Source organism: Cheilinus undulatus, linkage group 1, assembly GCF_018320785.1.
Source record: "Cheilinus undulatus linkage group 1, ASM1832078v1, whole genome shotgun sequence".
NCBI lineage: Eukaryota > Metazoa > Chordata > Actinopteri > Labriformes > Labridae > Cheilinus > Cheilinus undulatus.
Window position 1 is genome coordinate 27,550,266 of NC_054865.1, and position 27,092 is coordinate 27,577,357.

Consider the following 27,092-nt stretch of genomic DNA (forward strand, 5'->3'; position numbering starts at 1 on the left):
CACTGGTCTGCATTTTATTGTGATTTATACTTCAATGTTTTAGATTCAGTTAGTAGCTCAGCTTCTGTTTGGGGGAGGGGGATTTTTAATGGTTTGAAATAATTTTTTATTGTAACCAGTCACATTTATTCAGAGGTGGATCCCGGTGCTGGCCGTGGCTCCCCCCAAAATCTGATTGATTAGCCCCCCAAAAATCCGTAGCAATGATTGGCTATGTGCCCTGTTTGAGTTTGGGCTTATATTAAAACCAACTATTAGGGCTGTATAGACAATTTATCTATTTCTGTTTAAATGTTGCACATTTTTCTTAGTATTTCAGATGCTGGCATTGGACATGCTTCTTTTTACACCATTTAGGGTATAATGTGCAACATTTAGAGCATTGATAAAGCAGTAGCCTTAGAGTGAAGCCATATTTCCTCTGGGTTTGTTGTTTCCAGCTCCATGTTTATACTCTTAACTGTAAAACATGCTTGATATGTTTGTGTTTAAAATTTGAAACCATCTTTGTCCAACTATTAACGCTGGGGGTTAGATAGACTTCCTTGCCCATCCTCCATACAGATGTACAGTGGTAGTGTTTGGTTCCAAGAATCTAGTTCAGAAAGAACGAAATGGACTTTCCAAAGTGTAGAAAAGACTGGTCTAAAATACCTCTTATTAGGCAACAAATTACCTTGGAAAGTAGTTCTAAATGGATATCAGCCTTACAAATTGGGTTTTATTTTGGTCTGCGAGACTGGTAAAGTCCAACATCTACTGGATCAAACATCACATGTTAAACCTTTTAGAATTTACTCAAGAATATATACATTTTGCTACTTTGTTGCATTACTTTTTTACTCTTTATATATAGGGATGCAAGATGTTTACATACCAGATATGATAGGTGCAGATGGAAAAAGGAGTAAAAATTCAGTGCTGTGGTTTGGCCAACAGTCTAAAAACACTCAAATTATTGTTTGATGCTGCCCTGTTGAGCTTAAAGGGGCTCTATGCAAGATTTAGAAAAATATCAGTGTAGCGACACCGCCGGCCATTTGGCGAACTACAATAACATTGTGTTGCTCGTCCACGACGGCACGCTGCTCGCTCATGAACGAGCCTCCGGTTTATCAGCTGATACACACGCAGACCAAAATGATTTACCGGCGTCGTGTATACAGAGGAGCTAAGTGAAGTAACACTTAATAGTTCCACCAACTAAAAATGGAAATGAATAAAGCATATTTGAACCTCTAGTGCGGACACGGCACAAAGGCTATTAAAAAAGGACGACATTTTCGCGACCATTTCTATGAATGAACAACTTAGCGAGTTAGTGCAGCACAGGACAATTCAATTGTCTTTTTACGTGTGTAATGTGTAATGTGTATTGAATGGGACGCGTTTTAGAGCAGATGCAACAGGGCTAACGTTGCTTAGCTCTGATAATGGTGCCTCGACCACGGATATCAGATAGCTGACAATATGTGTTGAAGATATTTTACAAACTAAGTATCAACACATAAACTCAGTAAGTTGAGTCCAGTGCCAGGAAGCAAAAAAAAAAAAAAAAAAGATGAAATATTATCCGGAAAACACTAAATGAGTAACGTGACATTCTCGTTGTTTGGATAGCATTTTTGTAAGCAAGCTAACGTGATGTAGCATATGGTTTATACAACATAAAACACTACATTGTATTTCATGGTCCGGAGTGATGGCTTACCTTTTCCACTGAAAAACGGCCATATCTGGATCGGTATTTGTCCCGAGCGCCAAGCATAGCTCCCTCTGCTTCTCAAATGATCCATCGATATTTATCCTCCATTTCCCCCTACGTCGGTTACACTCTCTTTTAGCTTGACGGGCTTCAGCAGATAAAACTGTCTTAGTTTTTTATGTTTTCGCAGAGTTTGTGTGGGTGTTTGGGCTGAGCTAGCCGGTAGTTTACTCGCGGAAGCAGCCTTCTCCATTCAACACGCCTTGTCAGGTATAAACAGAGCAACGCGCATTACGTAGTACCCGACGTCACTTTCGTTGAGATTTCGCGGAAAATTCGGCCCGAGTTCTTCACAGAGAAACGACTCCACAGGCTTATACAGGCAAACAAGGAAGACATAAAGAGCCTCATTCTTCACATCGGGATAAAGTGCGCACCTTTATATACTCAAAAGTGGGAAGTTTTAAAGCAAAAATCTTACATAGAGCCCCTTTAATAAAAGAAAGGCCCCAGTACAGGGTTGTGTATGTAACATGCCCATGATAAACTTTGTCCTTCAACATAGTATAGACTGATTCTGAAGCTCTATGAAGTGTATTAAATGAAGGAAAACAACAAAAACACAATTTTCAGGACTTGTCTTTATTATTCTATCATTCCAGTGTCACATTTGATCCATCGTGTCACAGCATTCAGAATTATTGGCACTCCTGGTAAAGAAAAGCTGAATGTAAGATAAATAAATCAAGTAATCAGCTATAACCTTTGCCTAGAAGGATGTGAAATATTGCATCAAATGCTCAATGCATCTTCAAAACATGACTATAAAACTGTTGGCACTTGGTTGTATTTTTGGCATTCATGCAAAGCTAACAACTGGTGCAACTTTTCATCTCTAACTTCAAGTATCATCCATCAAACTCATTAAATCTCTGTCACTGGTGTCTGGTGAACAACTTTAAAGGAAACTTTTATCACAGCAACAGCAAACTTGAAGCAATCATCTTTAAAAAAAAATGCTTGAAAAAATTAAAAAAGCACTTCTGCACAAAGTGTACTTAAGTAGAGAGGCGTGTTGCATATAGCTTGATACTTGGTCTGTTTATCTTTGTGTCTTCTGCACCAAATGCCAATAATTCTTAAGGGCACTGAAAATAAAGTTCAGTGAGAGAAGTGCAAAGTATTCATTTGGGGAGCAGCACACATCCTTTAATCAGATGGAGACGGTGTGATGGATAAAACAGCTCACAGTCTTACTGATGCCCACTTCCACTCATCAAGTTAACCTTAAACACAAGCAAAAAATAAAAACCTGTAAAATTATTGAGCCATCATGTTTAGCAGCAGCCTCAGCTTAGTGTTTCCCATTGAATCATATCTTGGTAATTCAATGTGAATCCCAGTTTCTGCACTTCAACACACATACACACACAATGTTCAATCCAATCTGGCTGTTTTCCACCCTGAGTGGCTGACCTTGTACCCTCTGTGTCACTCAGAAACAATGCTTCAAACCATCATGGCAGCTCAGAGTGCTTTAAGAACCCCTTGCATGAAGAACACGGTTGCATGTGTTTGTACTTAAAAGAGGGAAAGAAGAGAGAGTGTGTAGTGCACATCTCAAAATCTTAAGTTAGAGCACAGTTCTTTGTCCAGAGTTCAGTCTGAACTTGAGCACCATGAAACGTTAACGTGAGAGCGCAGTGGCAGATTGGTCTGCTTTGTGTTCTCACTCTGGCTGTGCTTGTCCTGCTCTAGGTTTTAACTTTCTCTCTCTCTTTCTGATGTTTTTCTCTCTCAGCCCTGTTATCAGGGCTGCTTTGACCTTTCAAGTTTCATTAAGGGCTCTGCTGTGTCCGAATCGCTGTGGTGTTTCCTCTCCCGTGGGGGCTCGACTTTGCTGCAGCGTGTCCACGAAGGGGAGCGCATGTAGCCTCCTCTGGGCATCACAGGCTGGTGGGAACCTGGGAAAAACAAATTGATTAGAAGGATGACATAAAATCAGATTCAGGAAAAAAAAATTCACACACTTCACATAACCTCACCTCAATAACACTGTTTATTGTTATTTCTTTATGGAAGTGTTTTTGACAGCTCTAAAGCATTTTTACAATGACCTCCACAGCTAGGCTGGTAACATTTTAACAGAGACCTTGCAAGATACCCTTGAGGCTTTTCTAGCACCCATGTAAAGCCTTTAGTCAATGGAGGATTAAGACAGACAGGGTTTTACCAAACCAGACTTAGATGATACTTATAAAAAAACTAAATGATAGTGGAACCTGATTTGACAAAACAGCAACAAAAGTAAAATAGTAAAGTTTTCAGGCAATAAATTACAGGAAAAATTGTATACATTGTAACTTTCACTTTACAGACTTTCACAATTGCTAAATTGTTGCAGTATTGCTTAAATGTAATTCAGACAGTGTGCAGGAATTTGCCTGCAATAATTGGCAGATGTATTTCTAAGCATGTCTTTTGAAAAACAGGTGGATCTCAAAAAATCTGAATATCATGAAAATTTCTGTGATTTGATCAAAGAAGTGAAACTTCCATATATTCTTGATTCATCATTACAAAGTGAAACATTCCATGACTTTTTTGTTATGATGTCGATGATTACAGGTTAAGGCTTACAAAAATAAAAAAAATCAGCTATCTTAAAATATTAGAATATCACAAAATATCAGTCCAGAAAAGGCTTATAGAACAAAATGCAAAAAAGTGAATATTTTACTTTGTGTGGATTGAATCTAGAATTTATATAAGTTTAACTCTCTGAAGTTAATCACAGGAAATAAAACAAAGTTTTACATGACATTCAAATGTTGTTGGATGCACCTGTAAGTGTAGATAAAGTTTAATTTATTTCTGAAACTAAAAATCATCACATAATGAAATTGTATTGTTTTAAAATGCCTGGTTTCAGAAAGTATCAAAGTATGGCAAAATTATTAATTCAAGATGACAAATATTTTCTGTGGAAAATGTTCTGTGAAATGTAAATGTGAATTTCTGACCAGCTGAAGTAAAGGTAGTAGTGTTTCAATTTTCTATTTGTGAAACAGGAAATGTATAATAAGTAGACTATAATGCTACTATCTTCAACAAGATCATCATTTACCAACATATTTCGTAAAAATATCCAACTGTAGCGATAGAAACTGTAATTCCACAGAGAATGGATTTGGATTTGGATGTTCTGTACTGGTGGTGATGGGATAAAGGACTGCTTAGGAAGCAGAAATGCTAAAAAACAGTACAGCAGTTGTTAAGTAGTTTTGGGGCAAAGATTGCACTAAAGAGAAACACAGTCCTGGATAAATAAATTCAATACAAATGAACTAAATGAAGGGAAAGAAACAGCCCCACAACAAGCTGCCACAAGCATTACTTTAACCCTCAAGTCCTTTTTAACCCCTCATGGGTAAAGGAAACCAAAGAGATTAATTCCCCACCGAGATATAAAACAAGATTGGGTATGGCAAGCTGAAAGTCAAAGCAGATCAATACAAAATGACAATAATAAACATAAAAAGCTGTTTTATCAAGCCAATATTGATAAAACAAAAAACACTGGAGCATCTGGCTCCCCACTGTGTCTTAAGGCTTAGACCTGATTTTCTCTGCTGGCTACAGGAAATGTGGGAGTATAGAGAAGACCTCTTCTGGTACATTTTGCAGTTCTTCTTTATACCACTGGGTGGTGATATCCAACCTAACATCAGGACTACAAAGCAACAAAGGGAAGGACTGACTGACAGAACAGGCTGCTCGCTGTTTCTCACACTGACCACACCAGCCAAACAGAGGGTCTCTGAAGTGAAGGTCATACTCAGTGTCTGGCTACTATACCTCCCCACAGCCACATCCATTAACTCTCACACATTAGACTGCGAGAGGCAAAGGATGTGGAAAAAAGAATGAGAAAACGGGGAGGTGGAAAACACATATTGATCTCAGGAGATTGATGGCGTCTCTGTTGGAATTTAATGAGGAGGACGATAACCTCCTGTGCAGCTTGAAGGAGTCAGCTAAAGCCAGCTGCATGAACACCTGCTGAGAGCGGTTTATGCTTTTACATATGGAGTGTCTCTGACATGCACACATTAGAAGTGAGCCTGTGGACAATGTTTTTTATTCATGTATGCCTTTTTTGTCATTGATATCAAGTTAAAACACAGATGGATATGGATTAAAAACATCCCACATGCACACAAAGGGATGTTTACATACCTTCCCACATAATGCATATATTCTCTTTGTTCCTCTCTATTGCTGTCAAATACAAAGAGTACTCTGATATATGTGGTGCTACGCTGTATTCCTTCTGTGCTGCTGGCTGGCAGCCATTTGATTATTCAGCCAGTGTGTTGCTGCATTACTTCATTTTACTGAAATATCAGACACTCCTACAGAAAACCTGTGAAGGCATGTGGACGACAAATATTGTAGATAACCATTTTTGTGTTGATGAGCTACTGCACTCCTATGTACGTCAGAAAAGCAACACCTTTCACTTCAAATCATTCCAGAAAGGCACAACTTGTTTATTTCCCATGCTAATCTAAGTTTAGCCCAACCAATGTTTAACAAGTAAAGTATGGATTTTTCAACTTCTATAATTTGCAAAGTCTTAAATGCCTGGATAGAGTCCAAAGGCAACAAATGAGCCGGGATTGGTCATTAAAACATGGTCCAAATACCCTACAGGATGCCTTTCTGGCTTCATGTGGAGCAGTGACATAATCACTGCAGGTGTTGCTTCCTTGACACCAGATTTGAAACACCTGCTGTGACATCATTGATCAGGGTGTTGTCCAATACGTTTTTTCTTTGTTTAGAAGTTGTGTTACCAGGGAGACACTATGTCCCACCAAATACAAACTATCAGAGATGAAAAGCATCTTACATATAAAGTTCCGACCATTATTTCCTTTAAGACATAGTGATGAAACCTCACAATCAAAAACACTGTCTTAAACACAACATTGGCGCTTTTTACATTACTGTTTTTTGGTATAACTTGATATTTTAAGATTTTGTCTGATCTGCTTATTCTGCACATGTTAATATATTAGGCTGCCAGGTAACATTTAAAGTTTTCTTTGCTGTCAAAATTTTTTAAACTGCAAGATTACAAAGAAAAAAAGTGAAAACCTAGCATTTGTGCACAAAGAGTAAGTATTTAAGACACAAGCTAGCAAAAATAAAACAGTTCAAAGCAGGGCTGGAGTAGGATTTGTTTTAATCTCTGGAGTTTCAAAGTTCAGATCACTTTAGTTGACAACTTTTTACTGGAAATATTATATTGTGGATCTACTTTATTTATGGTAGCACTATTCTAAAGAGAATATTAAAAATCAGAATTTGCCAATTTTAGTAAACTAATTTAATCAGGTGCAAATTGTTAACATACTGGTACAACAGCTCACCCGTACCATGTGTTTTACTGACAGCAACAATTGCATTAGGCGTCCTACTGGGTCCCATTACTACTACTGACACAAATGAAGATTTAAAATTGTCTCATAATTTTGACTTAGGCAACCATAGGATTATCATTTTCTTTAAAACAGCAGGTTCTACAGTATCATACGTCTTAAGTAGCCTAGTTTGACAAGCCTTCTCTCCTTACAAACGTGTTTTGTAAATCATTTTCAAATGAAGTCAGCTTTATTTATACAGCGCAGAATCAAAAATTTATTTCTTACTTACTTACTAAATCCTACCTGCCCAGTCTCATGGTTTGCGCTTGTAAGTGGTGACTCTTTCTCTCTCTCTCACTGTCAGCAGGTAAATAGATGAGGGGCTGCACCTGCTGCAAAGGGGCTACGTGGCAATTTTTCACACTTAAGTTCTTGTTGTAACGTAGCTAGGCTACTATTTGCATAGAACTTACATTATTTTTAAGGCTGTTAACGTTAATGGGTTAATTTTTATGATCATGCTGCGTTCCATTTGTCATCATAACTCGTATTCCAACTCGTTTTTCGACTTCTGAACAGAAGTGGCAAATAGAATGTCTCTCTAAGTCGTTTTTACAACTGTGAACTCGGTCTTACACAGAGCACCCCGACCAACGTCACAACATGGTGGCACAAACTTTTAAGTGTAGTAAAAACTTTGATTTTGACCTGTTTTCAGAACCTTTTGCTGTTTCTCAGTGCATTTTTAGAAATTGGAGACACAGCACTACCCTGCGGTTGCATGTCATGTGCAGCAACAGTCTTTTAATACATGAAGTACTGCGTAATGTGTTGTTTTAGAGGTTTATCCACTAGCAACTGGTTAATGTTGCTAAAAACAATGACAGGCTAACGCAAGAACGGCATCCATCATTTTTCTAATTTTTTTTTATTGATATGTGAAGCACATACATGCATACTTACAAACATTATTTAAATGATTCACCCGTGTATATACAAATTAATCATTATTTACATATACACATGGGGTACCTAGAAATTAAATAAACATATTTAGGGGTTCACAAATGTCTAGAGTTTTCATTGCTCTTTTGAGTTTTATTCTATGTAGTGAGTTCATAATATTGTATTTCCATTTTAAACTGTTGTATCTTTGGTAACTTTTGAGTCCATTTACACTTAGGGATATAATATTTACCAAACAATATAAGTAAATTCAACATATAAAGCTTTTGACAGTTTCCATTTTCACTGTCTATAAAAAATTACATCCTTTTCTTTTAACTGAACTTTAGAGCCAGTTTGTACATTATAGAGTTGCTTTTCATCCAACCAAAATAAGCAACTGTGGAGACACTCATTTTCTCCCAACTTGTTGGTGTTATGACAAATGGAACGCAAACAACTGGGAAATCCGTTTTTGCAGATGAATGTGACGTCATTCCCAGTTCCGACTTCTGACCCCTGAGGTAAATGGAATGCAGCATTATTCTAGGAACCTTAAGGTGTTAAAAAATAATGCAATTTAATCATATGACCAAGTTTGACCACAATTTCTGCCTGTGGTCCTCCTGTGCAGATGTTTATGTGGCTGGATGTGAAGAGGTGAAAAGCGGGTCAGACGCAGCCAGCAGAGATGAGTGAGGAGACAGACCAAGGTCTGCTTAATGGAATATTTCTTATTAAAAAACTGTGGAATGGATGTTTAGATAAAAACCAAATGGTAGTTAAGATGAAACCAAAGTTGACGCTAACAATGACACTAACATCAACAAGGGATCAAGCCGTGGGCATTAAGGCCACTGGCAGAGTGCAGCAGACCTGGATTTTTCAACAAAATGACATCTAAGCTAACTAATTCAATCGCTAAATAGGTCGCCAAAGACAGAAGACCCATCAACATGATTTAAGACAAGGGGCTTTAAGACATGATCCAAACTGCTAGGCAACCCATCCTACAAAACACCCAAGAGGAGAACTACTGCAACAAGAATCCATGAACTAGTGAAAAGAAAATGAAAGAAGAGAGATAGCCCAAGCTACACTTATTGCACTGACGGGAGGCCACTGGACATCATTAGGCTATATAACACCACATAACTCACTGAATTCATTCATAAACTTGGATGTGATTAGCCTGTTATAGGGCTAAAACTTGAGTTTTTATTCTGACTTTTTTGGAACCAGCCCTTCCTCTTAAAGGTCACATAATCTCCCCTTATAAGACAAGTTTATATTGGTCTCAGAGGTCCCCATAACACACCTACACACCCCAGCCTCCTCCTTTATAGCACAAAGCTTGTTGCACCATCATATTCATATTCATATTCAAATTCATACTACTATGGATTTATTGCTTTTGAACTCATTCTTTTGTATTCAATCGGAGGTGTCAAAAGTATTCACATTCATTACTCGGGTAGAAGTATAGATACTAGGGGTTAAAAAGACTTTGGTAGAAGTTAAAGTATCAACTCAAGCTTTTACTCAAGTAAAAGTATAAAAGTACTGGTTTCAAAATTACTTAGGGTATAAAAGTAAAAGTAATGTAAGGGGAAAAAAATGCCATTAAGGACAAAAGCTTAGGCTGCACCACAGGGGCCATTCCCTTCTACCATTCATTTCTACCATTCCATTCCACCATTCCATTCCATTCTACTTTCCATTCCATTCTACCATTCATTCTATTTTACCATTCCATTCCATTCTACCATTCCATTCCATTCTACTTTCCAATCCATTCTACCATTCCATTCCATTATACTTTCCATTCCATTCAACCAGTCCATTCCATTATACTTTCCATTTCCATTCTACCATTTATTCTATTTTACCATTCCATTCCATTATACTTTCCATTCCATTCTACCATTCCATTCCATTATACTTTCCATTCCATTCAACCAGTCCATTCCATTATACTTTCCATTCCATTTTACCATTCCATTCCATTATACTTTCCATTCCATTATAACATTTATTCAATTTTACTATTCAATTCCATTATACTTTCCATTCCATTCTACTTTCCAATCCATTCCACCATTCCATTCCATTTTACCATTCCATTCCATTCCATTTTACCATTCCATTCCACTGTACTTTCCATTCCATTCTAGCATTTCATTCCATTCTACCATTTATTCTTTTTTACCATTTCATTCCATTATACTTTCCATTCCATTATACTTTTTATTCCATTTTACCATTCCATTCCATTCTACTTTCCATTCCATTCTACCATTCCATTCCATTCTACCATTCCATTCCAATCTACCATTCCATTCTACCATTTCATTCCATTCTAGCATTTGTTCTATTTTACCATTCCATTCCATTATACTTTCCATTCCATTCTACCATTTGTTCTATTTTACCATTCCATTCTATTCTACCATTTCATTCCATTATACTTTCCAATCCATTCCACCATTCCATTCCATTCTACCATATATTCAATTTTACCATGCCATTCCATTATACTTTCCATTCCATTCTACCATTCCATTCCATTATACTTTCCATTCCATTTTACCATTCCATTCCATTGTACTTTCCATTCCATTCTAGCATTCCATTCCATTCTACCATTCATTCTTTTTTACCATTTCATTCCATTATACTTTCCATTCCATTATACCATTTATTCAATTTTACTATTCCATTCCATTATACTTTCCATTCCATTCTACCATTCCATTCCATTCTACCATTTATTCAATTTTACCATACCATTCCATTATACTTTCCATTCCATTCTATCATTCCATTCCATTATACTTTCCATTCCATTTTACCATTCCATTCCACTGTACTTTCCATTCCATTCTAGCATTTCATTCCATTCTACCATTTATTCTTTTTTACCATTTCATTCCATTATACTTTCCATTCCATTATACTTTTTATTCCATTTTACCATTCCATTCCATTCTACTTTCCATTCCATTCTACCATTCCATTCCATTCTACCATTCCATTCCAATCTACCATTCCATTCTACCATTTCATTCCATTCTAGCATTTGTTCTATTTTACCATTCCATTCCATTATACTTTCCATTCCATTCTACCATTTGTTCTATTTTACCATTCCATTCTATTCTACCATTTCATTCCATTATACTTTCCATTCCATTCCATTATACCATTTATTCTATTTTACCATTCCATTCCATTATACTTTTTATTCCATTCTACCATTCTACTCCACCATTCCATTCCATCCTCCATTCCTTCCATTCCAGGTGTGATGGATCGCGTACAAACCAACAGGGTGTCAGAATGGTATTATGCCTATATTTCTCATCAAACCACAATCAAATTCACTCTATCCAGATGGCGCGATTTATCTGGATAGTTTTTTGTTTTTTTATTTGTGTTTTTTTGAACAATGATAAGCCGGAATGAAAACAAGCTGAAATGAAATAGGAGTAGCGAGGCTATTTTTAAAATGTAAGGAGTAGAAAGTACTGATAATTGCATGAAAATGTAAGAGGTAGAAGTAAAAAGTCGGCTGAAAAATAATTACCCCAGTAAAGTATAGATACCCAAAATTTCTACTTCAGTAAGATAACAAAATACTTGTACTTCGTTACTTGACACTTCTGTATTCAATACACATTGTCATAAACTTATCCATCCATATGGGGGTTTCCAGCTATGCAGTCCCTGGAAAGTTAAAACATGCTGCTTGCCTAATCCAGGGAGCATCTTTTGAGCAGAGCCTTTTCAGCCGAGTAAAACTGTATATCCATTTTGCGGTAAAATGGTATAATGACCAGACTGTTCCTGACTGAAAAAATATATATTACATGAATTAGTTAAATAAAATGAGAAACTGTACATTTTTTGGACACTGCCATTTTTAATCCTGCATACACGATAAACTATGGTTGATGATGTATGTGTCTGCAACTGTCGCGCACACATATGTCATCACTGCGACACACTCGTAACTTAAGTGCAGATGCATAACAAACATGGCGGAAGGCGGAGATGAAACAGAGGATGAGTTTGTTGCTAAATGACGAGCTACCTCCATTATCTGGAAATGGTTTGGTTACAGGAAATTAGACGTGGAGCAGATAACGTTTTTTTGCAGTGTGCTTTATTTTACGGTCCACTATCCCTTCATTTCATAGCTGCGCAAACTATAGCCCCATCGTTTACTCGAGGAAATGACGGAGCGCTTGGTCTAATATTTAGAAATATATGATGTAGATTTTCTATAAAGTTAGCATAATATAACATTAACAACAACATACTAGAAAAGCACTTGGAGAGTGCAGACCTCCTCCATTAGCCCTGTCTCCCAATAGTAAAGAATCCTTTAAAAAAAAAATCCTGTGATCCGGATCACTCCCAAAATCTAATCAGTTTTTCCTTATGCCATTTCTGACATTTGCTGAAAATTTCATCAAAATCCGTCCATAACTTTTTGAGTTATGTTGCTAACAAACAAACTAACAAACAAACTTACAAACTAACAAACCCTGCCGATCACATAACCTCCTTGGCAGAGGTAAAAATGTACAGAATATGATGGATAACATGATGCATGTTTCTTTTTTTTCAGCGCAGTGGGTTCTGTCTTTTAGGTGCATAGGTGTCTATCTATAGTACACAGCTCACAGACAGCAGACAGACAGACAGACAGAAGTGTATGGTGGAGGGACAGGTAAACATTAAAACACCACACTGTATGCCCTATATCTGAAAATGTGACTATTACTACAACTACCACACTATAAGCTTCAGAGTAATTATACATTATAGACTTAATCAAACTTAATTAAAAATAATGTATCAAATTTACTTATTTTTATTTTTATTAATTTAATAACAAGAGTTTCAACTTGGACTTGCAGTAAGTGACTTATCTCTGTAAAAACAAACATGGTGGAGCCTGGCAGCTCTGCTCCACTGAAGGGACCTCCAGACCTAAAAGAGGATATCAGACTGCATTTTGGATTCAAACACTACAAAGACAGAGGCAAACTGGACAAAAGAGGCCATATCCAGGATGAGCCACATGGAGGTAAAACAGTGATGTAAATACTTCTAGTTTAGGGACAATTTTTTAATGCAAACCCTGATATTTTTAATAATGTGCCAAGTTGGAACATTCTTTTTACTATTTCCAACTAAATTTCTCTTTGAATCTCTTAAATGTTGAAGCAATTTAGTTTTTTTTTTTTACTGAAATATCACAACATGAATCAATATTGAATTGAATTGAATTGAATCGAGAACTGAATCGTATCGGGGCCTTGAGAAAGATTCTGAATTGAATCGGTTCAGGCAATCAGTGGCAATACCCAGCACTAACTTATATGTAGCTGGTGTAGTTAATCAGCCCATTTGATACATTTTACCTAGCCAAAATGGTCGTGTTGAATGGTGCTATCTATTTTTTATTGTGATTTATCGTTATCGCAATAAATACAGCAAAATATTGTGATACATTTTTTAATCCATATTGCCCATCCCTAGCATACACTCTCCCTACACCCTGTGTGGAGTTCTGTGTTTTTCTTAACAAGTGAAAATCAACAGTCAACGCAATGGGTCACAAGTTATTTCTGTGGTTTTTAGGGATGTAGATGAACATGATCTAGCTTGTCTCAGTGTGATACAAAGGACAAATGTGCAGGAGAGAGTCACCTGTTCTGTAGCTCCGAAGCTCTTCTAGAAAGAGAGACTTGCTGTATCTGTTCTCTGGGTTCTAGATGCAAAGTCCAGCTGAACAGTTTTACTAGTTTTTGGTTGAAGTAAACACAAAGGAATGTTAATTTGAGTCAGACTTTAAGCAGCCAGATGGTTAAAAGTGAAGGACAGGAACATGGGAACAAGTGATGGGAAAATGGGGAAGAAAGACAGCAGTGTAAAAAAACCAAACAAAACACACAAATATCTAAAATATTGTGCTAGTGCAGCTCTCAGGTTATAACTGTCTAAGTGGCTTTGAAGGGCTGGCCTTGTTTCCAGCGGGGAGAGTGAATTATTCAGGAACCTACATTTAGCATGAACCCGCTAACCCATCCTCTCCTCTCCTCTTCACCTACATACAAAACTACTCAGCAGTTTCTTATGGAGTCTTACTGTCAGCTCAATACAACCACATTAGCAATTCAGATGTTGACGTGAGTTCATAAAATTACAATAATTGTCTTTGTCCCTAACCCTGAACTCACTGATGACATTATAGAAAATTATATATGCTTCCATTACGTGACCTTCACTGTAACTCTGTTTAGAATATGTAACTAGTATAGCCCAGCAGTGATGTTTAGACTTCTCAATAATGGCATGCATGAAATGAAAGAACTGGATGATGGAGAGGGATTTCCTGATGGAACAGGATAAATCCTCTCTCTCATTCACCTATGCTATTGTCTGTCAGAACAACAGGAGTCATTCTTCATTGTCAGAGCCAACTCTGGTCTAGGCTAGAGCCCCAGAGAGATCTCTGTCCACGTGTTGAACTACAAAGATCTGCAGTTTGAGATAACCTAAATCACTATCACTATGATTAAGAATGCTGATTTTCACAGTAAGCCTGGTTGGATTTTTAGACAGGAAATTGATAAGAAAAAAAACAAGGTATGCCACTGTGTAAAAATGGCAACATTCATGATGCCCTATTCATGTTAATGACAGGTGTCATGTCATGATTATGACAGCATAATGTCAGTCTTATGAATAAAACTTCAAATAAAGTGTTATCATAAAAAGAAGTGTTGCAACTTCAGCTTGACTTTGACCGTTTTTACGTTAACCTGTCATAGATGCTGATGCTAAAAGCAGCTTGCTGCAACACCCTGCCTGCTAAGCTACACATATTGAAACATAATGAGTATCAACTGTTTTTCTTTTTTACATAATTTCAGTCAATTTTGTGCAACCCTATGAGCTACAGTCTTTGTAGCGGTTGTATCTCCACGCCATCTCATTCACTGTGTTCTTTTGGGAATGTTATCAAGTCTGCTAGATGAGCCCTATCTGTAGTCAGCATGGATAAGCAGATAGTCGGGATGAAGCAAAAAGGCAAGCTGAGAGGCAGAGCGTGACAGAGAGGGAGGACTGCGTCTGCACTGACACAAAAACCACTCACATTTAGACAAGTTACAGATATTTTGAAACAGTATGAAAAGAGGAGCTGCAAAAATGATGCTTCTCAGTCTGTAAGGTTCAAGACTTTGACAAGGAAGAAAAGTTTGTTCTGCTCACGGACGGCTGACATATTTCTATCCATGATTTATGCAGGTAAAAAACCAGCGTGACTGACACATGGTGCTTAGGTGTTACATCAGAATATAAATATGTCATTGTAAGTGCGCAGACATTCAGGCGTTGTTAGGGACTTAGTTCCTCTCACAGATCTAAGGCTGTGTAAATTGAATCATTTATCATAACAGTGGCTATGCCTCTTTTGGCAGCAGGACTTCATCTTGATTAGCTGAGAGCAGAACAGACAAAAGAAACCTTGGACATAAATTGTCTTGGCTGTTGCTTCTCTTACACCTGGCTACGAGCAGCTGTGTCCTGTCACTAATAAAAGACGAAGGAACCTTGATATGGTGATGTCAGAGACAGCAGGAATAAAACTGGTCAGGCAAAATGTGACTGTGGGGAAGTAAAATCAAAACACACTGTATCCTTTGACCTGATGGCTTTTTAGCTCTTACGTGTGTCGTCAGCTGCGAGGCCTTCTATAGAAAGATGTGTGGCTTTTCAAATCCTGTCCAATCAATTTAATTTACCACATGTGGGCTCCAGTCAAGGTGTAAAAACATCTCAGAAAAGAGCCAGAGAAATGGGAGGAATCTGAGATTTATTTCCAGTGTTGTTGTAAAAGGTGTTAACTCTTTTGTGATATTTCAGTTTTATTATTTTTGATACATTTGCAAAAAAAATTTAAATTCTGTTTTCACTTTGTCATGATGGGTACTGAGTGTAGAATGAAAAAACAAAGTTGAATGACTGTAGCATTAGGCCGCAACATAAATTTTAAAAAAAGTGAAGGGAGTCTAAATAATTGCTGAATGTACTGTATATCAGCTGTAAATAATGACTGTACAAACAAATAAGTTTGTGGAGTTTTGGCCTGGTTCAACAGACCTGCGTCAGTGACTTAAGTTTTAGATCAAAACTACTTCTAAGTATCGGTATTGGTATGGCTAAAATTAATTTGTAAGTATCAGCATATCTGATATCGACAAAAATCAGGTATTGCATATCCCTTGTATATGATGTAACTATGCTAGGCTATCTGAGTTCCCAAAATGTGGTGTATTTAAGGCTGATAACAAAACTGATTTATGGGAGGACAAATGAACTCACACAGACAGGACATTTTAGCAAGACTGAGATCAAATCTTTTCCACTTACATCTTGCCCAATTTTTCTTCAAGCTGACCAAAATTAAGGTCAAAAGGCTGCTTTCTTTGCAAGTTATTTAACAAAATAATGTATGGCTTTATTACACATCTCTACTCCAGAGCATTATCTACTAGACTTTGATGCTCTGCTTCATTTGTGCAGAGCATTGTGGAGATGGAGAAAACTCTGCTGCAGGAAAATAATTGTCACCATTTCTGGATCATCCTGTGCATTGATTTCTACGTTATTCATTTAAAAAGTTATATATGGGTCAGTCAAGAAATTACAATTTAACAAATAATTTATTTTATTAAACCAGTATATATTAATAAGCTGATGAGTTCATGAACATGGAGAATCAAGCAGGTAAAAATGCAGAGATGTCCCTCAGGGGTTGGTGGAGCCTTTAAACTGAGCTAGGTTTTATATCCATAACACCATCAGAATGGATGGAAATGTTACTCTAATGAAGCTTGATACATTCAAAGGTAGCTGGTGACTAAACATCTGACATATAAAGTTGGAGTATGAATATCAGGATTAAAGAATCTGCTGTTTAAGGTTTAACATCTTGATTTAAATCACTGGCTGTGGAGCTGCAGACAGCAGCATGCTGCACAGATGGTCCACAGAGACCATAACTCACATTAACAAGCTGTGGCATGATATGAAACATTAGTATAAATAGAAATGAGAGAAAGAAGGAAACAATGTGGGTGAAGATTTTGGACATTACAAGACAACAAACTGTTAGTAATAGCAGAGTGGAAAATCAAAGTCCTGACTTTCTAAATTTAAAGAAAACTGAGACAGAATTTCTGACCATATTTTTTTCAGCTGTGTGTTTAACAGGATTAAAAATCGTCAACCTTTCCTGAGCAATACGCCATCAGCCTCTGGCCACCATGATAAATCACCATGGCCCTAATGAACGTGTCAGTCCTGAAAGTCTGTCTGAAACCGAGAATCAGACTGGCACATCACAATTACAGCCCCTGCTGTCTCAGGTAAGTTGAACATCTTTAATGATGATATTAACTTTTTGACCAGCACAGTTCGTGCACAGAATACAAGGCATCTTCAATGGGCCTTTAAATTTTGAAATCCTGAGTGCATGCTGGGAGGAAAAGTGTTGGAAGGAGAAGAGAGTCGCTGCTGCATACACAATGAGGCTCCCAGGTCATAAATAAAACATGACAAAGATTTTGAAATTCCTTTTGGAAACTGGTGAAGACATGCTAACCTTTATCTAGTACCTGCTGCTATGATGCTATGTGGGCTAAACTGTTTCTCCTTTTAATATGCATTTACATGTGCATCCACATACTGTGTTGGATGAATTTTGGTAGGATATATATGTTTTAGAGGGATTTACCTTCTTGTTATATCTCTGAATATTAGCATTTAAAGGGGTGGGACAAAATATCAATAATATATTGTCTTCCTGACTTGTAAAAACAGGAATCATATGGCTGGTGCCAAATATTGTTTTTTTTTTTTTATTTAACCTTTATTTAACCAGATACAAACCCATTGAGATCAGGATCTCTTTCACAAGGGTGACCTGGCCAAGAGATCAGCAGCACATGTCATAAGAACAGTTACAAAGAAGTGACAGTATAGATTAAAACATACAATTTTAGAGGTGCAGTAGTGTTTTCAAGTGCGGGAGCTGTAACACAACAACAACCAACAATTTAGGATTTAAAACACAGGCACTGTTCAGTGGTCTCACGCTGTCTGTCCCTCAGGACAGAATGGAAGGCTCCAAGTGGAATAAGTTCAGAGAGTTTCAGTTTGGTCTGTAAAGTATTCCACGCAGAGGGGGCAGCAAAGCTGAAAGCTCTTTTTCCAAATTCTGTCCTTACCCTAGGAACAGATAAAACTAGTGAGGTGCAAGAATGCAAGGCATAGCAACTGCTTGTTTTCTGCAATAAAGTGCACAAATAAGGGGGAATCAAGCCTAAAAGAGCCTTATAAATTAGGGTCAGCCAATGTGCATATCTGCATGCACTCAGAGAAGGCAAATTTGATTTCATGTACAATTCACAATGGTGGGTGAGATGATTGCAGCCAGTGACAAATCTCAGTGCTGAATGAAAAACAGTGTCCAAGGACTGGAGACATTTGGATGATGTCGGATATTTGCTAATCATATTAACTTGTCAATTAGACTGTCACTTTTTCATGACTCTTCAGACTTACTGTACACAAGAACGATGCTAATGTGAAGGACCGGAGAAGAAGATGACAGCGAGAGAGAACCCAAATAAAAAGATGGCTGGAAAATGTCAAAGAGCAGTAAAAAGAACAGATAAAGTATGACTACAGGTACAACTTACACCAAATGGGAGTCAAAAAGTACATAAATTGTAACCTTGAAAAGCCGATGGATTAGCCAGATTTCATAAAGCAGATCGATCTTGCAAATCTCTAGTCTAAAACAATTCTGCCCGGTCTGTGAACAGACTGACCAATCAGTGTCATTTGATGAGAACAAGGCAGTAGCTTAGGGTGTGATTTAGCTGTACAGCAATCCAGTAAAAAATGGTGACCAGCCTGGATGTAGCAATAGTGTGTTTTTTCCTAAAAATTAGACCAAATTTCTTTTTAAAAGAAGAGCAAAGAACCATACTGAAAGCTTGTCTTGGCAGAAAAAATGATTTTGCTCTTCTTCTGACCGTCCTCGGCATGAGTTTGTGGCAGTTGCAGTTGGGGTTTAGTTGTATGACAAGCCGGCATACAGTGGCTGCCAGTAGAACAAGTGGCTCAGATGTAGCTACAGTGGCAGTTTTACCAGACTGTACAAGATTTATACACCAAGAGAATAGATAAGAATCAGTGTTAACCTTTTTCTTGGTGGAAAAGATGCTTTTGCTCTTCTCCCAACTGGCTTGCATAAATAATACTTAACAACAACATAGCAGCTACTGCCTCGAGTTCAGTCTCTGGAGTTGCACATGCTCACTAGGTCATATGTTTTGTCACTCTGATTGGCCTGTTATGAATCAGAAACATGAATTCAATCACCCACCAATATTTTTCCATAAGTTCTGTCCCAGTATGGGCTGTTACCCAGATTGATTTGAGACATAACCCATACAATACACATGCTGAACAGTCTACCTCCTGTGTCAGGTTACATTAATTGTGTATATTAGCTTTAAGTGGAAATTAAGTTAAGTCATACTTTATTAATCCCTGGAGGGAAATTCACAGTTTACACTCTATTGTTATACACGCTACACAAACATAGGCTGAATTACATGTAAATACACATGCACAAACAGGATCCCCCCATACATGCACTAATGGAGCGATGTCAGAGTGATGGCCTTGCTGCCCTTGTTGGAGCGCTACCGTGAGCTCTTGGGGGTTCAGTGCCTTGCTCAAGGGCACTTCGGCAGTGCTCAGGAAGTGAACTGGAACCTCAGCTACCACGCCAAAACCCAGATATGGTCTGACCAGGACTTGAACTGACGACCCTCTGATTCCCAGCCAAAGTCCTTCCAGACTGTGCTACTGCCGCCCCAAAACTTTGAACTTGACAAGGTTTGAAGTCAGACGGCTACAAGGTCTATTATTATGTCATTATTATCTAAGACTCATTATTTAACCAGATATCATAAATCACATCATTATAGTATGAAGTTTTATCTAGATAGCATATAAATAAAACTATTTCTCATAAGAACCAAACAGTGTGAGCCAGTTTAAAAAATGTACATTTAACCTCATTATTTTCAAGAGGATTTTATCCATGACACTGTAAAATATGTTTTTTTAAGTCCCTGAAGGAACTATTACAGCTCAGCAGCCCTTATAAGGACCCCGCTGGGCTATAATGATATAAAAAGCTCATCCCCCCCCCCCCGTCTCTGTCTCTCTCACACACACTGAAGATAAGCATAAAAGGACAGCAGGGAAAAATTTCATTTGCCAAATGCTTCTCTCAGGAAACAAAAGATATAAGTAACATACTAATGATCCAACCAAGCCTTTTTAAATAAATAAAGCTAAAGGATGCAGAAAAACTGCAAGTTAATAAAGTCTTTTTAAATGATTTGTGTTAACACTTTCATAAACTACAACATCTGCATGGGCTTAAGCATAACCTATACAGACTGATAAATTGTGGGTACCCCTCTGTAAATGAAAGAAAAACCCACAATGGTCACAGAAATAACTTGAATCTGACAAAAGTGATAATAAATAAAAATTCAATGAAAATTAGCCAAAGAAAATCAGACATTGCTTTTGAACTGTGGTTCAACATTATTATTTAAAAAAAAAAAAACTCATGAAACAGGCCTGGACAAAAATGATGGTACCCTTAATTTAATATTTTGTTGCACAACCTTTTGAGGCAATCACTGCAATCAAACGATTTCTGTAACTTTAAATAAGACTTCTGCACCTCTCAGCAGGTATTTTGGCCCGCTCCTCATGAGCAAACTGCTCCAGTTGTCTCAGGTTTGAAGGGTGCCTTCTCCAAATGGCATGTTTCAGCTCCTTCCACAGGTATTGAATAAGATTTAGATCAGGGCTCATAGAAAGCCACTTCACAATAGTTCGATGTTTTGCTCTTGGCCATTCTTCTGTGTTTTTAGCTGTGTGTTTTGGGTCATTATCCTGTTGCAAGACCCATGACCTGTGACTGAGACCAAGCTTTCTGACACTGGGCAGCACACTGCTCTCTAGAATATCTAGATAGTCTTCAGATTTCATTGTACCCTGCACAGATTCAAGACACCCTGTGCCAGATGCAGTAAAGCAGCCCCAGAACATAACAGAGCCTCCTCCATGTTTTACAGTAGGGACAGTATTCTTTCTTGGTATGCTTCATTTTTGAGTCTGTGAACATAGAGCTGATGTGCCTTGCCAAAAAGTTCCAGTTTTGTCTCGTCTGTCCATAGGACATTCTCCCAGAAGCTTTGTGGCTTGACAACATGCAGTTTGGCAAATTCCAGTCTGGCTTTTTTAAGATTTGTTTTCAACAGTGGTGTCCTCCTTGGTCGTCTCCCATGAAGTCCACTTTGGCTCAAACAATGACGGATGGTGCATTCTGACACTGATATACCTTGACCTTGGAGTTCACCTTTAATGTCTTTGGAGGTTGTTCTGGGCTCTTTTGTTACCAGTTGTATTATCCATCTCTTCGATTTGTCATCAATTTTCCTCCTGCGGCCACATCCAGGGAGGTTGGCTACAGTGCCGTGGATCTTAAATTTCTGAATAATATGTGCAACTGTAGTCACAGGAACATCAAGCTGCTTTGAGATGGTCTTATAGCCTTTACCTTTAACATGCTTTTCTATAATTTTCTTTCTAATCTCCTGAGACAACTCTCTCCTTGATTTCCTCTGGTCCATGTTTAGTGTGGTACACACCATATCACCAAACAGCACAGTGACTACTTGTCACCCTTTAAATAGGCTGACTAACTGATTACAAGTTTGTAGACACCTGTGATGCTAATTAGAGGACACACCTTGGTTGTACATGTCCCTATGGTCACATTATTTTCAATCTTTTCTAGGGGTACCATCATTTTTGTCCAGGCCTGTTTCATGAGTTTGTTTTTTAAAATACTTCTGTTGAACCACAGTTCAAAAGCAATGTCTGATTTTCATTGGTTAATTTTCATTGAATTTTTATTTATTATTACTTTTGTCAGGTTCAAGTTATTTCTGTGACCATTGTGGGTTTTTCTTTCATTTACAGAGGGGTACCAACAATTCTGTCCATGTGATTAAGTCATAAATCTTGCTTCCTTCATGTTAGTTGATGGAGCATGGAACAAAGATCAAAACTATAAAACATGTCAAATAAATGTTCCTGACATCATAATTTGGTCTTATGCTGGTTTATATCAGAGTGTTCATTTTCTGAGAAATTTAGTTTTAATTAGTTAATTGATGCTAAAAAGAGCAGATGTAACATTATGATTGACAGCTCTGTTGACAAATGTGGCTCCTGCACCACTCTTAATTGGGTTAGCAGAGTACAGGATGAACAGGAGGAAGAACTACAAGGAAGACATTAACTTTTCAGACTCTGAGTGATGCTGCAGAATGGGCTGACTGGAGGGCTCCTTGTGTACTATGGTTAACAGAGGGGGCAGGGAATCAGTTTTGCCAGTCCTCTAATCAGGTCTCTTATGCAAATGTTCTGGTTTGAAATGATGTGACCAGCACAATAGTAGCCAAAATATCCCTAAGCTAGTAGGGATATTTTGGTTTGACAGGAGATGGAGATGCATTGTGGAGGGCTTATGAGTCATCTGGTGTTAATTTACAGTTTGTCTGTGCACCTTTACTCATCAGCTCATGATGAATGCATTGTTTACATCATTACAACCTACAGCTTGAGCCTTCTGCATCAGTACATATTCAAAAAATGTACCCTCCATTTCTGGTGGGCATGTTTGTGTTTCATTACCTGCTGGGGACTCATTGTGGTTCTCTTCATCAGAGTCGGCAAAAACTTCAGCCAGTTCCTGGTCCGACATGTCAGTCAGCTCGGTCAGATCCAAGAGGTCGAAGTGCACCTCCAGAGAAGACACACTACTGAGAGGTTCTGCAAAGCAGAGAGAAGAAAACAGGATCAACTGAAAAGTTAAAGAGATGATCCATTTGTATTTTTGCTGACACTGAAGGAAAAGAATCAGCTCCTTAAAGAGAAGTGGAACTTAATAGCACAGACCTTATCCCCAGCCACACCAGACTCTAAACTGCTCCTATAATGAGATCAATAGCTGGCACTTTTGGCCCAATTGTAAAATCAATTTCCACAATGATCACGTTTATTCTACGATGGGACATTGCGTGTGTGAGGTGTTTGTATTTCAGAAATATTTCAGGCAGGTTGCATTTTTACAACATGCCTCATAGCTCAGCAATGTGGTCAGTGGCACCTGTGTTTTCACACAGGCAATGTCTTAAGATTTAAAACAAGAGCTTATGTTAGTGGAGATGAAAATAGCTGCTTCTTTAAAGCACTGTGGTCTCTGTCTTTCTCCTGGGAGTGTTGCACCTGTTCATTTTTGCACAAGCCCCTGCTGCAAACAGCAGGGTCATATTTACATGTGGAGTGCATTTACGTGCCAGGCTCAGCATTCCAATCAGGTTGCCTTAAAGCTGACATTTTTAATATTATGTATATATTCAACCTCTACGTGTACATATACGAGCCTAGCAAGGATACAAGAACAGCTACTAGTCGCAGCATCACCCAAATTAGGAAGAAACTCTGCGCAATGAGGGTGAACAAATCTACAATTACTGGCCTTTATAGTAATAAAGATGGTTGGAGAGGCAGATGGAGGTGTGATTGTGCTTCTTTACAAAGGAGTTGATGCATGCTTTCTCGTCATGCAACATCAAATCTGAATGAAACTCTTCACTGGCTGTCTGTGGGCGCGGTTTTATGGAGAAAAGGATGGGTTGTATGACAGGTTGAAAGCTGTTATTAACTGGTGTTGTTTCCCAAGCTGTCTGAGAAAATGCTTTGTTTTAGAAGCATGCTTTTCTTTGTCTGCTGCTACATTTAATTCCCTGCATTGTCCTTCTGATAAAACACGTATTGATTTTGAGACTGATCATCTGGTTCAAGCAGTGGCTGATCATTTTGCCGTGTTTCTTTAAAAAGCACTCAACACCTCAAATGCCAGCAGATATGTGAAATGAATAGCAAGAAGGCTGGGGCTATGGGGGGAATACAAACCAGAAAAAGGGAATTTAGAGGCTTGGGAGTTTGAATTCCTGATTTAAAAAAGATGTTCATTAACGAGGTTTAAGTAGATCAAACACCTTTCTCTAGTGTAGATATGACATGCATGATCACTTACAAAGCCTATGACCATGCAGCCATACTATGAATGCTCCACAGGAAACTTTAGAAATCACAGATCTACAAGATATTAATAGGAAGAAAGAATTGGGGAGTTCCAACTGAAATAAATAGAAAGTAGCAAGAAAGAGGGGTATTTAGGTAGATATGTACACCAGTTGTGATAACAGTGACTGATACCAATGTTTAAAATAACAATTTAATCAATGATTGCTAATGCCAACTAAACATCATTGTTTTTTTTTCATTACTTCAATGTAATTCTAGTGCATTTTAAACAAATAAGCTGTGAAATGTATATATTTAAATTGTTATTGGTGCTTCTTGCTGAAATGTCACTGCAGAATGTCTTACATCCCCAAATGCCACAGATATTTTCCAACAAACAAATCATGATTAAAGGGGACATATTATTATGCAAAAATCACTTTTCAGGCTTTTCTAACAAAAAATGTGCCCCTGGCCTGTCCACAATCCCCTTAAATACCAGAAAAATCCATTCCCTTCCACCCTCTCTTTCTCCACCTCTCAGAAAATGTGTGCTGAAACAAGCCGTTCTCAGATTTTACCCTCATGATGTCATGTGGGGTGTTAGCACCCGCTCCCAGGTTTGGTTGTCCCTACCAGCTTGGAAGAAAGTTCCACCTTCCTCTCCTGATCTTCCTCAGCTGCCACCTGAGATGCTGGATAGCTCAGTGGGTTACCCTGCTGACTCTGATCTAGAGATTCATGGTATAAATCCCAGTCAGATCCTTAACTTTTGATAAAAGTGTGTGTGTAACATTGTAACATCGGGAGTGCCACATCCATTTCCTGAGAGGGGTGTGGTCAGGGGCGGAGACAGACTGCTCATTACCATTTAAAGCCACAGACACAGAAACGGCTCGTTCTGAGAATGGCTGAAACAGAGGGGTTTTAAGACATGCAAAAACCCAATACTGGAGTTTTTTTTCAAGGACAAACTTTTTCAGGCATGTTTTGGGGACCTCTGAGACCAAAGCAAACTTGTTCTAAAAGGGTAAAATATGTACTTAGTGGTTATCAGCTGCTGGGTTGGGACCCAAAAATGGGTCATAGGGTCAGGGCAAGAAGTCTACATTGCAGTTATTTTTAGGGAGTAACACATGAGGTGATAACACAGCTGATGCGGGTTGCCATCAGCCATCAAAGACAAAAGAAGTAGATATGCAACATTTGATTTTATCCTTGCAGTGAAGCAAAGCATGCCACAAATATGACAGGAAAAAAAATACATGAAATATGGGTTACCTTTATGGGCAAATGGGACTAAAGCAAGTTTTGAAGCTATCAAGAAGACCTACAGTGATTTTATGTACCATCTCAGGTCCAAACTGCATCTTTTTAAATTGGGTCTCCATTTGTTGTCATAAAGGTAGCTGTGGGTCCTAAGGCCTCACCAGTTTAGAAACACTGCTTTGGTGTAGTGGTTCTCAACTGGTGGATCAGGTCCCAAAAGTGGGTTGCGAAACTCTTTCTAGTGGGTCACAAATGTGTACCAAGAAAAGAAAAACTGGTATAAAATCTGTGTACAAAAGCCCAAAATGAATGTACAGCAAATTCATATATGCACTTTTTTAGGTTTTTCTATTATGAAAAGTAAATTTCAGTATTTGTCTTGAGATCTCAACTTATTTATCTCCCTTTCTTTGGATAGCACAGCTGATTTTCACAAGATTAAGAGGAAATTCCTCATGAAATTTCCAAATTTCAGTGTGATCTCTCTCAGATGTGTTCTTGCATGTCATTTTGTAATGATGTGTTTTTTTAAAAACATGTTTGTTTAGTCCTGTTTTGTTGTTCAGTATATTTTTTTTCCCATCTCGGGTCCCAATTGAAAACTTTGTCATTAAACAGACATGAGTAGCTAAACATTTTCAAAAATATGGGTCACGGTTTCCCTTAAGGAGGTGGTAGTGGGTCCTGATTCAAGTTGAGAACCAGTGCTCTAAAGCATTTTGTTATTGGAACTATATCATTTTTTTCACAAATGATAAATAGCTTTGTTGACACTCTAAATGAATTATAAATGGGTTGAAATAGTGCATAAAGCTGCTTTATCAGGGGAAAAAATACAGGAGAGCAAGTCTTCAGACCCACCTAAATTTGGGCTAAGTCCACTAACCTCAACACTTGGGTTTGCCCCTGGTTATATGTTACAGGTAACCAGTCAGACATGGAATGAGTTTTAGCAAGGTGTGCCTTCGAGATACCTTAAAAATATCCAATATTCTTAGCATAATGTGGAAACATTTGCCTGAGGCAATGAGCAATGCTATTATTCCTTTTAAGGCGCTGAAACCACATGACACTTCATTAGATTGTTCCACTTGACCAGTTTCAATTACTGCATCATAAACCACTGCACCACATGTAATTAAATAAGCACTATGGATAGGCTTAGCAGCAAACAGTCAGAGCTCTATATCAAAAGCTTCTGTTGCTGTTAAATAATGGTTGGCTACACTGAGTAAAGAAAGAGTTGTGATAACATACTATGTGATTATTAGGTGACAAGAATAATAAAGAGCCAAATTTTATTTATCACTTATCCTCTCAGCTTGCCTCTTGACTGTGTTTGTGAATATATTTTTATGTTTCCTGCAGGCTAAAAGCTGTCTGCTTACAGCTATCAGGGGATTTTCACCTCTTTTCAGGGTAAGTGAGGAACCTAGAGGCAGTGAAGGTTGGAAAATGTGGAG

The 27,092-nt window shown here is 37.9% G+C and overlaps 1 protein-coding gene across 2 annotated transcripts in view; it reads right to left on the reverse strand.

The window, feature by feature from the left end:
- Positions 1-2,331: 2,331 nt before the first annotated feature.
- Positions 2,332-27,092, reverse strand: part of dbndd1 (dysbindin domain containing 1) — a 38,352-nt gene continuing 13,591 nt past the window's right edge. For both annotated transcript variants that reach the window (XM_041805093.1, XM_041804336.1), the window contains exons 3-4: positions 22,963-23,100; positions 2,332-3,669 (exon numbers count right to left, since the gene is read on the reverse strand). In XM_041805093.1, the coding sequence (XP_041661027.1) occupies positions 3,515-3,669; positions 22,963-23,100 (293 nt within the window). In that variant the 3' untranslated portion in view covers positions 2,332-3,514. The remainder of the gene's footprint in view (positions 3,670-22,962; positions 23,101-27,092) is intronic.